The 12561-nt window shown below is 46.3% G+C and overlaps 2 protein-coding genes across 2 annotated transcripts in view; both read right to left on the reverse strand.

Moving 5' to 3' along the window:
• Positions 1 to 11853, reverse strand: part of LOC119411468 (multidrug resistance-associated protein 5-like) — a 27919-nt gene extending 16066 nt beyond the window's left edge. The window contains exons 1-28 of the mRNA XM_037678419.1: positions 11782 to 11853; positions 10914 to 11014; positions 10616 to 10771; positions 10397 to 10541; positions 10058 to 10291; positions 9796 to 9969; positions 9469 to 9616; positions 9241 to 9389; positions 9047 to 9154; positions 8760 to 8923; positions 8456 to 8654; positions 8243 to 8314; positions 8045 to 8169; positions 7898 to 7970; positions 7239 to 7442; positions 7016 to 7159; positions 6855 to 6948; positions 6594 to 6763; positions 6369 to 6515; positions 5726 to 5855; positions 5369 to 5651; positions 5112 to 5298; positions 4874 to 4963; positions 4500 to 4689; positions 4064 to 4223; positions 3908 to 3986; positions 1653 to 1766; positions 1079 to 1243 (exon numbers count right to left, since the gene is read on the reverse strand). Coding sequence (XP_037534347.1) covers positions 1079 to 1243; positions 1653 to 1766; positions 3908 to 3986; positions 4064 to 4223; positions 4500 to 4689; positions 4874 to 4963; positions 5112 to 5298; positions 5369 to 5651; positions 5726 to 5855; positions 6369 to 6515; positions 6594 to 6763; positions 6855 to 6948; positions 7016 to 7159; positions 7239 to 7442; positions 7898 to 7970; positions 8045 to 8169; positions 8243 to 8314; positions 8456 to 8654; positions 8760 to 8923; positions 9047 to 9154; positions 9241 to 9389; positions 9469 to 9616; positions 9796 to 9969; positions 10058 to 10291; positions 10397 to 10541; positions 10616 to 10771; positions 10914 to 11014; positions 11782 to 11853 — 4077 coding nt within the window. The remainder of the gene's footprint in view (positions 1 to 1078; positions 1244 to 1652; positions 1767 to 3907; positions 3987 to 4063; positions 4224 to 4499; positions 4690 to 4873; positions 4964 to 5111; positions 5299 to 5368; positions 5652 to 5725; positions 5856 to 6368; positions 6516 to 6593; positions 6764 to 6854; positions 6949 to 7015; positions 7160 to 7238; positions 7443 to 7897; positions 7971 to 8044; positions 8170 to 8242; positions 8315 to 8455; positions 8655 to 8759; positions 8924 to 9046; positions 9155 to 9240; positions 9390 to 9468; positions 9617 to 9795; positions 9970 to 10057; positions 10292 to 10396; positions 10542 to 10615; positions 10772 to 10913; positions 11015 to 11781) is intronic.
• Positions 1 to 12561, reverse strand: part of rnpepl1 (arginyl aminopeptidase like 1) — a 152971-nt gene that overhangs the window by 17290 nt on the left and 123120 nt on the right. The window lies entirely within an intron of this gene.

Below are 12561 nucleotides of genomic sequence, written 5' to 3' on the forward strand. Positions count from 1 at the left end.
TTTCAGTCTTTCTCCCTCCTTAGATGCATTAATCTGTCCTCCAGCTCTAATGTTAAAAATCTTGGTGTTATTTTTGATCAGGACATGTCTTTTATCCCCCACATTAAAAACGTTACTAGAACCTCCTTCTTCCACCTGCGTAATATCACTAACATTAGAAACATCTGATCTAAAGATGATGCAGAAAAACTGGTCCATGCATTTGTCACGTCTAGACTGGACTATTGCAATGGTTTATTATCTGGGTGTCCAAATACGTCTTTAAAACGTCTTCAGTTGATCCAAAATGCTGCTGCCAGAGTCTTAACTGGAGTTGAGCCCCCAGTATACTCCTGCGTACGTCCGTCCATGCGCACGTACGCAGAGGGTTTAGACTTCATACTCGAGCGTCCACCCTGAGCGGCTGCAGTCGGCTCCACAGACCAGAGGCGTTTACCTTCGAGGTCACCGACTGCTCATTTGCTGACACGCCTACTGGATTGATTGACAGGTCGGAAAAACAAAATAAACGAGTGCTGGCAGCCGCAGCGGCATAGGCGTCGCAACCATTATATGTGAAGGGGACGTGTCCCCCCCCCACACACACACATTAAAAAAACGTTCATTTGGACCCCCCCACTTTTACTATGAAACATTAGTTCAGTCGGCGCAGTTTCTCTTTCTTCATGAACAAATCCATTCCACTCGATTAAAAGTAGAATACTCAAACCACTAAAACTCCACTCCAGGTTTTCCTGGTTACCTCCAACTCTAAACACAGAGCAGAAACTGTGCAGCTGCTGAGTCTCCTGCCTCGGCAGAAAACGTGCACAGGTGGAGGAGATGGAGACCCCTCTGTGTTGCTCACTCGCCAGTTTAGCAGCTTAGTGTGGGCAGTTGTTGATCGGGGGTTGATCATAAACATATATTCTGCAACAAAGTGAAGATTCAACACAATCTGATGCTTCCTCAAATAGAACTTTACTCATTGTCTTTTATAATCCATATGAAAGTTTCTGTTCAGTGCCCTGAGATGATTTCTGTTGGGACTTGGTGTTTTATAAATAAACTGAATTGAATTGATCCCATTGGCCCATACCTGTCCTCTGTTTAGCACCATGATACGGTCGGCGGACAGGACGGTGTGGAGACGATGAGTGATGGTCAGGGTGGTGCAGTCCTGAAACGAAGTCCTGATTGTCTCCTGGATCAGAGCATCTGTCTCTGCATCCATGGCTGCGGTGGCCTCGTCCAGAATTAGCACCTGAGGCCAGATTTCTCCAATCAGAAAAAAGGGGACAGGAAAAACAAAGGACACGGTCTAACCAGGTTGAGTCAGGTCCTCTGGACGGATTCTTCCTTGTTGAAACGTTTCGTCTTTTCCCCAAAAGTCTTCTTCAGTCTGAGGAGCTGCAACAAACTCAGTCTTATAAATAGCTGCTTCTCTTAGTGGATCTACCAGTTTGTTGCTGACATCCAGAACCAGCTGCTCACATGAATGTTTGGCATGTTTTGTTTGCAGCTCCTCAGACTGAAGAAGTCTTTTAGATAAAAGACAGAATATTTCAACAAGAAGAATTCATCCAGAGGACCTGACTCAACCTGGTTAGATTCTTCTACCTGGATCATTGAGCTGAAAAAGGACAGGGTGTGTCTCTCTGTACATCTCTCACCTTGCACTGTCTCAGCAGAGCTCTGGCCACACACAGCAGCTGCCTTTCTCCCACCGAGAAGTTCTCTCCGTTTTCCATCACCTCCGAGTCCAACCTTTGAGGCAGCTGGGACACCTGACAGTGAGACAAATTGGACAGATGGACAGTTGGACAAATGGATGGACTGTCAGTAAGTTGGACATGAAACAAAGATGGATCTTTCCTTAGAAAAGGCAGAAAAAGACTGAAAAGGCAGCTAAAAAACAGAAAACAGCTGAATTTAGAATAAATAAACTGAAATAAGCTGAAGGAAGCTGACATTAGCACAGATCAAAACAAAGCTGAACTAGAGCAAAAACTGAAATGAGCAGACAAAAGCTGCAATTAACAAAAAAGTAGCTGAAAAAGCTAAAAAAAAAAAAAAGAGAAAGAAGCTGAAATCAGCAAAAAGAGGCAGAAAGGAACATAAAAAGTTTAAATTATTAGAGAGGAGCAGAAAATAGCAAAAACAAGTGAACATATCAGAAAAAGGTTAAATTTGCAACAACAACAAAAACTTAAATAGTAGCTAAAAAGCAGAAAAAGTTGAAATTTTCAGGAGAAAAGCTGAAAAAAGCTGAACCAGGAGAAAAGCTGAACTGAGCAGTAAAAGGTTGTAAAGGGTTGGAAGGACGTGGAGAGCTCCACTCTTTTTCAACGAGCAAACATGGCTGGAAATGTTGTTTCATGAAGTAAAAATGGCACAAATAGAAAAAGTCACAGCAGGAATGTCCTGAAGGAGCCGAATGTTTTGAGATATTTGTTGAAATAGCACAAAAATTGTGGAATGAGTTATGTGTCATCTGAATAATGAATAATAATGTTGCTGTATCTAATAACGACTCAGAAACATTCAGACAATAAAAATCTACAGATCTCACCTTGATTCTTTTTCTTTATGACATAAAAGTCTAAGAAATCCTGAAATAGTTTCAAGTTCATTATTAACGAGTTAGAAGTGATGGTATTTGGACTTATTAAACGTCTCAGATTTGAAGATCTTTAACGGTAAATTACAGAAACTTAAAGTTCAGACACCCAGAAATATAAAAGTTTTGTATGGATAATAGCCTCGGTGCTTTCCTGTTCAATAAAAAGCAACTTTTAAAGAATTTTTACTGTCAGAAAACTTTCACATTAACAACATTTGTTAATGTTTTTTTTTCCTCTCTCGCTCTCGAGCAAGACGGATGCGTTTTCTTCCCTTTCCCGTCCTCCTCCTGCGTTTTTGCTGTGTCCTGTGTATCGGAGCGTCTGTGTACACATCTTCCAAATCGTAAATTACTGACATGGATCTGGCCAGCTGGACTTTCAACGCAATTTATAAAAAAAAATTTAAACCAAGCGACAGGGTCCTGGAGAGCCCTCATGCCCCGCCGAGACACACGCAGCTGGGTACGTCATGGATCCGTGGGGAGAGTGGAAATTGATGTGGCTTCCTGTATCGTCTCAGGAGGACGCTGAAGATAATTGGATTTAAGATATCAGGGTTTCTGCTTTTTGGCACTGTCAGGTACTTATGATATCGGCTATTAAGGAAGACATCGGCAGTGGTTTCAGCCATGGCAAAGCTGCCGACCTTATGTGAAGGATCAGTTCGTGCTTCGAGCAGACTCAGCTGATTTACGAGCTCATCTGTAAGATGGAAGTGATTTATGAGAATCGTAGGCCACTTGCAGCTTTGGAACTCGCCAGCATGTTGGGATTGACCTTGGAGGAAGCTAATAAGCACGGACCAGTGCAAAGGCCACAAATCTGGCCATTTTGGATCGAAAGTACCAGCAGAACTCAAGGCTGACGAGAAACAACAGTCTGCCTGCACAAAAACAACTGTGGCTTATCTGAATCTGACGCTCCTGTTCGGCCTTGAAAAAGGCCAACTTATCAAATTTCTCCTGGGATGTGTGTAAAGTAAGAAGGCTCTGCTCTATCTGTCCCCTGTGCAACCCCCCTCCGAGAACTTCTGTGAAGGCTTATCAGAGCTGTACTGGCTGACACCAACATCTTATCAGGACTATGGTGCTATCTGGAAGTGCTTCATGGACAAATCTCACCGTCTTGTTGTCAAATGCACATGTAATGTGTCTATAAAGCTTTAACTTTGAATGTAAAAAGTCAAAGTAAAAAGTGATAAACTTGCCTTTTCAGACAAGTTTTGTCTTGGTTTGCGTCTCTGATCGGGTTTGATTCTGACTCACAGTAAAATAAGGAAGTGGACTTGGTTCAGATGGACTCACACACTCCTTCATGTGGCTCCTCTCCAAAGCGTCCCACATCTTTTCCTCGCTGTACTGGTTGAAAGGATCGAGGTTTGACCTGCAGGCACACAAACGCTGATCTGAGCTGAGGTCCGTTGAGGCTCCGCAGGTAGACGTCCTCTCAGGTGTTCTTACCTGACCGTCCCATTGAACAGCACCGGGTCCTGCGGGATGATGGACAGTTTGCTGCGCAGGTCGGCCAATCCGATGTCACTGATGTCGATGTCATCGATCAGGATGGAGCCTCCGCAGCGCTCAACCAGCCGGAACAAGACCACGCCCAGAGACGACTTTCCTGCGACAGGAAGGATGGAAGTCATCTAACATATCTTTAAGATATAATTTAGTTTACAGTATAGTTCCTGTAAGTTTTATTGAGCTGATCTGTTCCACAGCAGGGTTTGATCTTAGCTAAATAAACTTCAGATAAAAAACAATTGACACATTAAGTTAATAAAAACTAAATGAAAGTCATCAGTTCAACTGGAAACACAAAACTGGTTATGGTTCTGTGCTTCACCGTCGGTTGGCTGCAGAGCACAGAAGCTTTAATGGAGAACTTTGTTCCTACCTGATCCAGTTCTGCCCACAATCCCAACCTTCTCCTTGGGACGGATGGTACAAGAAACCTTGTTTAGGACCAGAGGGATGTTCTCCTGGTACTTCATCTCAACATCCCTGAACTCCAGCTCTCCCTTCTGGGGCCAGTCAGGAGGAGGGGAGCGATCTTTAACCCGGGCCGGGGCCTCCTGGGACAGAGACTGAGACATGCACACATGTCAGAACCAGAATCTGGGCCTGCTAAGACCAGCACAGTGATAATATGGCAGTAATTAGAGAAGGAGATGAAACCAAGTCTGACCGTTTCCTCTTAGACATGAAGGTTCTGGGTTTGGGTCTTTAACAGACCAGTGCTACCAGCAGGACCAGAGACACTACCAGTACCTGGATGTAGTGATGGATTCTCTCTACAGAGGTGAAGCGGGCTTCGGTCTCAGAGGCCAGGCGAACCGTGAACTGGAACAGGCCTGTTAGCTGACAGACACAAACATTTAAGGTTCTTCTGTAACCCCTTACAGTTCTGGAAATACGAGTAACTCTTCCCGATGACGTTTAGGTCAGAGTTCCTTGGTGTCTTGTCTAATGAGATTACCAGACATGGCCACAGGTTGGTTTGAGTTACCTGCACAGCGTAGGAGATGGCGAGGCCGGCATAGGCAGGGGGGATCTTTCCGTGCATCAGGACCATCATCAGGGCGGTTGTGCTGATCAGAGCCACGCTGATGACATCAAGACGCACCGCCAGCCAACGCATCGCACAGCTGAATAGGTAAAATGGAGCCTGGTTCTGATCCAGCAAAAACTGGTATCTGAAACAACAGCAGACAATGTTCAGGTCGTGGACTCTGGACTTCAGAGTATTGTGGTTGGAACCCTGACCTGTGCAGGAAATCCTGACCCCTGCCATAGGCCTGCAGCGTGGTCAGGCCCTGGATGCTGGAGGTAATGTGGGACATGAAGGGTGACATGGTCATGTTGTCCAGACGCTTCAGCTCCCGAATGAAGACCTTTGAGATGCTGTGGAGCACAGAAAAGAGAACAACCAGAGGAACCACGGCAACGAAGAACCATGGGAAAACCCAGCTGATGACTCCAAGGCAGAAGAAGACCAGGATCACATTCTGAATGAACATCTCTGCCTGGAAGGGCAGACGGGTGTCGACTGGAAGGAGACAGAGAAACTGTGACTCCCTCAGGCATCGAACAGCTCAGTAGACTGCAGTCTCATAAAGTTACCTTCGTCCATGTCCTTGGAGAAACGGTTGAGGATGTGTCCAGTTGGGGTTGTATCAAAGATCTTCATGGGGCAGCGGATGACCTTATGGAAGAGCTGGTCATGGAGCTTAGAGGATGCTCGCAGGGTGACCTGAGAAGACACAACCTAAGATTCAGCATCCAGAAAACAAAGACCAGTGATGAGGAGGATCACAGGAAGCAAAGTTCTCAGTTGGTGGCAAGATGTTGCAGGGGTACGGCACAAAGTTTGAACAACACAGAGGCTGTCGACATCTTCTGTACGCTAAAATAAATCAATATAACAACTGAGGTAAAAACACATTTAATCAAACTACATTTTACAACCAACCTCATGTTTAGATTGATCGATAGATACAGACAGACAGACAGACAGATTGATCCATCGCAGGGGAGAGATTTGAGAGTTTAGTACTAAAAATAAACTATTATCAACTCAATTAAAGAAAGAAAACTAAATCAAAACCTTAAAGAAAATCCTGTTGCCTTCATTTAAACTTAAAGAACTTTGTCAACAGAAGAACCATAAAAAGATATGGATGGTCTGAAAGCAGCTACTAATGTCCCTGCAACATCCTGAACAACAACAAACCCGACCTGTGTGGACACAAAGACCAGATCTGACCTTAACGAAGGCGATTCCTCTGAGGAGTTTGAAGAGCAGCATGACTCCCATGGAGGTGGCGTAAATGGTGGTGTACTGTTGCATCTTGGGATTGTCCTTCATGCTGATGCTGACAGCTGAGCTGTTGCCCATGGTCACCGTGGTGTTCTGGTCAAGCAGAGCGGAAGGATCGATGACGACTGTGATGATTATGAAGAGAAACTAGGAGGTGCTCAGGTGACTCACCCCACTGCCCTGGTTGATCCAGTAGCTGAGCCACCAGTGGCAGAAGGCGGCACTTCCCACATTTAGAACAAACAGGACCAGGATCAGCAGGCAGGGGGTGGAGCCTCCGCACGCTGTCATGTAAATACGAAACACAGGCCAGGCCACGCCCCTGGGTTGCTGCTCCTCCCCTTCAGTCACATGACAACACAAATGGCAGAACACTGTCAGACTGTGGAGGCTAATTTCTCTGATCAACGTCTGGACAGAGGTGAAGGTTACCATTGTCCTTGATGACTGGCGTGCTCTTCCTCACTGATCCAGGTTTACTATCTGCTGGTTTTCTCTGAGAGCTGCTGTTCTTCCTGCAGGGAACCTGAGGAATAAAGGGACAGACAATTACAGACAGAAGGAAAGACAAATGGACAGAGATGAAACGGTACCTCAAAGTATGGTGGGTCTCCCAGCTGGAAGTGGTTGAACATCGCTGTGTAGTCTCTGTTCAGTTTCATCAGGTTGTCGTGGTTACCCTGCTCCACAATGGCCCCTTCCTTCATCAGGATGATGTCATCACAGTCTGCCAAGTACTGCACACCAACACAAAAGTTATTGCCATGACAACAACCTGTAGCAAAACATTTCTGTATCTGTCCTGATGAGGTTCACCTGCAGCTGGTGGGTGATGAAGATGATGGTCTTGTTGTTAAGATGCTTCTTGATGGCATGATGGAAGATGTGATTTGCCACGTGGGCATCAAGAGCGCTAAGAGGGTCATCCAGGATGTAGACGTCCCTGTCACTGTAGAGGGCACGGGCCAAGCTGATTCTCTGCCGCTGCCCGCCACTCAGGTTGGCCCCGCGCGCCCCAATCTGATCAATGAAAAGCCACCATGAGACCATCACCCCAGCTTCACACGGACTTCTTCAGATGTTTCATAAACGTTAGAACAAGTGTTTTTAGAGCAGCTACAGTTCCTGTCAGGTTTACAATCAACTAAACATTGACAACAGTCCAGGGGCATGGGTCTTGGTGGTGCACAGCCAAATCCAGTACCAACACCCTAGGGACCCTCCATCTGATGACTGGAGGCTTTCCAAACTTCAGTAGTTTACCCATGAACGTATCTCCAGCTATCTAACTGGGACCACCATCATCCATAATTCTTACAAGGGAACGGCCTCCAGACCCACATGGTCTGAGTACTACTGCAGACCACGCACTCTAACCAAGAAAACTGTTGTCAGTCAGTCAGTTTTCCAGCTTGCTGTAAGTAGATACCAACCCAAACACATGGTTTACAGAAAGATACAGGAAGTGATGTCACCTCTGTGAGGTCAGTGTTGGGCAGCAGGTTGAGGTCCGGTCTAAGACAGCAAGCACTGAGGACGGACTGATATCTGCCAAGATGGAGAAAAACTAGTTAGTCCAGCTAAGAACCTGTCCTCCTGAAGTGTTTACAACATGTTGCTACCTGTCTTCATGGTACTCCTGTCCAAACAAGATGTTGTCTCTCAGTGTTGCATTCAGGATCCACGCCTGCTGAGCCACATAAGCCAACCTTCCTCTGACTGCCACGGTGCCCTCCAGCACGGTCATCTGTCAATACACCAATCAAAAATCTAAATTATTCACCAACCGTAAGATTTGCAGAAAGTGCAGGTAACCTCACCTGTCCGAGGATGGCTGAGATTAAGGAGGTTTTTCCACTGCCAACACTCCCACAGACACCCAGCAGTTTCCCCTGGACAGAGACACAGAGAGACAGGAGGACAGAGGGGTGGATGGACAGGACAGGGGAAAGAAAAATAGAAAGACAGAGAGAAAGCTGTAAGTTCAGTCAGACTCTGGGGTTCTGTTTTTTGAACTGGATTAGTGGATCTACCTGTTGGATGCTCAGGTCAATACAGTACAAGGTGCAATGAAGGCGCTGAGAGACACGGGGGACATCCAGAAGAGGGGGGCAACTGTCCTCCTCTCCATGTTCTTCCTCAGGACTTGAGACCTGGTCTCTTCCTCCCAGCAAAGAACCGGTCACCTCTTCCTGTTCCTCAACATCCTGAAGGACACCTGTGTCTCTACACCTGGACACAAGAACAAACCAAACAGAACCAAGTTTTTTTTTTTTTTAACAAAACAACTAATTCAGAAAATGTCTGTTCAGATTAGTGACCAAAGATGGAGTTTACTTGTCGCTCTGCCGGTATCTCCCAGTTGCTTGGACACATGGACTGGCCTGAGTGCTTTGTCCAACCCCCTCCCACCCCAGAGTAGCACCTCGCATTTCCACGACAACCTGAGGGTCGCTGGGTGATGCCCGGACACTGGCAACCTCCGGCAACAAGAAGAGACTCTGAGGATAAACATGGACAAGTTAGATCCCGACATCCTGCAACCCACTTTACAACCTGTCCAGCTCTTTATCCATGCTACAAGTGTTCCAGGTGTGTTCCACGTGTCCTGGTTAACATCGCACCTTAAATCTTTCCATGGCCACTGAGCCTTCCGATAGAGACTTCACAGAAAATGGAGTCACTTTCAGAGCAAAGGTCATGGCGTTGAACACCGTCACTACAGTAAAGGCCTGAATTAGGGGAGGAGTCAACAGGTGGGTCAACAGGTAAAGCAATGGCAGCAATATTAAGAGGAAGAAATGCTTGAATATGTTACCTGAGCGGCTGTCAGGTCATATCCCAGCAACATGTGGGCGGAGAAAGTTACCACGCTGGCAATGACAACAACGATTGCAGCCACGCCCACCGTGATGCTCTGGAAGTAACCTGTGAGCTCCAGTAACCTCCGCTCCTCGCACCGGATCCCTTACAGAAACACAAAACGTCAGTGTGCACCTGCGTTTCCATGGTAACATGCTTGTTTGAGAAACCGGTGTTTCCGTACTTCGGACGTCCTCGGAGAAGGCTTTGACCCAAGCGTACATCTTGATGAACTTGACGTAGCTGAGGATCTCGTTCATTTTCTGCACTCGTCTGTCGGTGACGCCCACGCCTTTCCTCCTGAAGTACGCCGTCATTCTGGAGCTGAACATCTGAGAACCAACGCACCGCGATCACTGATCCTGATCAGAAGGCTTACTTTAATCAAACAAAACACTTGAGCTATCCCTTTAAATATACTTAAGAGTAACAGTAAGTCACAATCAAAAGAAGAGATTATTTCAGGTATTTTGAAGGACGTTGCCAGGTGCAGATAGGTACAGATACTGACCATCGTGGGGTAGAAGAGGATGAAGACAGCAGATCCCAGGAGAGACGTTGGTCCCAGGATGTACAAGTTGTAGGCAACACCGAGCACAGCCAGGAGGGGCCCGCCTGCTAACAAACTGCCCACTGCGGCAGCATCAAACATCCTCTGACCGTCACTGGAACACATGTTCACCAGCTGTGATAAAGAACAGAAACCAAATGAGACTTGTTTATGGACCTGTCTAATCCACAAGACACACACAGAGCAGGGACGAGGAACCAACCTGACCCACGGACTTGTCCTTGACGCTGCGCAGCTGCAGGATCTTCTCGAAGGCTAGGCTGAGGATAGCTCCTCTTAGTCTGCAGCCAGTCCTATAATTCAGAGCCCAGGTCAGAGCCAGAGACCAGGACCGCATCAGCTCCATGGTGAGGAGCCCCAGAACCAGTAGGAGCCCATAGACCAGGTCCGACTCCTCCTGCTGGCTGTAGTCCAAGAGGCGCTTCACCACAAATGCCTGCAGAAGACAAACGGAACCATTATCCTGGTTTGACTGGTCTCATCTCCAATGTGTGTACTGAGTGAATTCCACATCAACACATTTTCACTGGTTCTAACGTACTGGTCCACTGAATCCAGCGAGCTGAGTGACGGTGAGACAGAGGATGGACAGAAGGAGACGAGACCGACAGAACAACCAAACCGCCGAACACAGGGACGCCTCGCTACCCTTTGACATCCGCTCTTCCTCCCACAGACTCTTCAACCTGACCAACAACAACACACCTGTTCACTTTAGAGACAGCACCAGGTTATTCCTTCCTTCATTAGCCCCTCCCACCTCCTGCTGTTGTCACGGCAACGCTCCCGCGGTGCCACAGGCCAGATGTCCTCCAATAGGAGTTGTCCTTTTCTGCGAGCGCACATGGCCAGAGGAGTCAGCCAATGAAATGTCATGAAGGAGAGAAGCCCTGCGCCGTCCACCGGGTGGTCGCACCTGAGGAGACGCACACCTGAGCCGCGTGTTCTGTTGTAATGAGCTAAGACACAGAACTTCAGCACTGTGAGCACCTGTTGCCAGGTTCTGGTCAGGGACAACGGGGCGGCAAGAATAATCTGTGTGCTGTGTGTTGACTTACCTGTTGTCCTGGCCATATTTGTTTGTGTATTTAGCTCCGCCCTTTGCCACCTCTTCACCATGGCAACCAGCTGCTTTGTCCTCACAGAAACCCAGCACAACCTGAGCGAGCGCACACGCCCATACACACACACACACACACACACATTTTTTTGTGTGATTTTCAGGCGTGATGTCATGAGATAGGAGCTCCGCCTCTTCCTTCGCTGATCAGTTTGATCTTGTTTCAGGACAGACAATGATTTTCCTGATTGATCTCCGATCAATAATCTATAATCATAAAGTGGAAACGTGTTTTATTAAAACTAGAGAAACTGTATTTTGATTTGACTTCCGAGTCATGAAGGACTTTGATTAAATTCATTTTAAAGAAAAGAGCAAAACAAAAATAAGTGCTTTTGTCCTACAGCGTCATCTGTGCGCGCGCACACACACACATAGAACTGAGCACGTGTGGCATTACGTTCATGCCCCGTGACGCTATCGCAATCCGCTGCAGCCAATCAGACGCTTCACCACGCACAGTCTTATCCAATGAGCTTCTAGGATTGGTTTAACGTCACCAGGGGGGCGGGGCTTCTTATATAAACAGGTGCTGTAGGCTCGGACTATGGCTTTGTTCAGATTTCACCACACGGGCTTTTATTTTGAAATGTGTGGCTCTTTCAGTCGATTGGTCTGTTTGTTTATTATTTTGTTTCTACTCATTTATTGTTTGTTTGTACATTTTAACAGATTGTCATGCGTATGCAGCTCTGCAGAAGTATCTCATAGATATAAACACATATGATACAGATATGAAGTATCTTATCACCTGCACTGGTCGTCCCTGATTGGACCCTGGGAGGATCATGTGCTCACCGGCTCACCTGCTGCTCGTTGACTTCTGACCCCGGCGGAGCGGGGGTCTGCTGTGAGTTTGACTCTGTCCGTTCAGTCATGTTGGTTCATCCTGGCTCAGACCTCATGAAGCCGTGACCTCTGACCCCCGCACCAGTCTGGAGAAGCTCCTGAAGATGAAACAGGAAGAGTCTGTTCCTCAGAGGAATCATATCGCCCGCTGCCTTCAGACAAACCTCTAGACCTCAGTGTGTGTGTTGGAGAAGACTCAGCTACTACCACTCCAGACTACAGCCCAACAACTGACTTAGGCCGGCTGGGTCTACTGATGTTGATCAGCTGTGAGATTAACAGTTGTAGATGTTTGTCCATTGAATCATTAAATTAAATATTTTGCTGACAGACAAGTAAAACATTAAACATAAAAACTAAAAAGTCCAGAAACAAGTGCAAATACTACACATGGAAAAGTACCACTAACATGTAAAAGTACTATAATGTAGTGTGATTTTTTTTAAAAGTAATTGGTAGTATAGGCCCTCATTAAAACTAAATGACTGTAGTTTAGTTGATCTCAAATGTAATAACAAGATGATCAATGAATGCATGCGACAAACGATTTATTACGATTACAACAAAGATTCATTCAAGAAACCTCCCAATATAAATCATAAAACCATAATGACTTCTGCTCATTCAAAATTTGTCAAATGGCCTATATCTCCTAAAGTGAAAGAAAACCATTTTAAAATAATAAATAAGATCTATCCAGTAGCCATGCTTCTGCACAGAAGATTTAAATTTGAGGT

The sequence above is a fragment of the Nematolebias whitei genome, chromosome 6 (assembly GCF_014905685.2).
Source record: "Nematolebias whitei isolate Nwh7 chromosome 6, NemWhi1, whole genome shotgun sequence".
Taxonomy (NCBI): domain Eukaryota; kingdom Metazoa; phylum Chordata; class Actinopteri; order Cyprinodontiformes; family Rivulidae; genus Nematolebias; species Nematolebias whitei.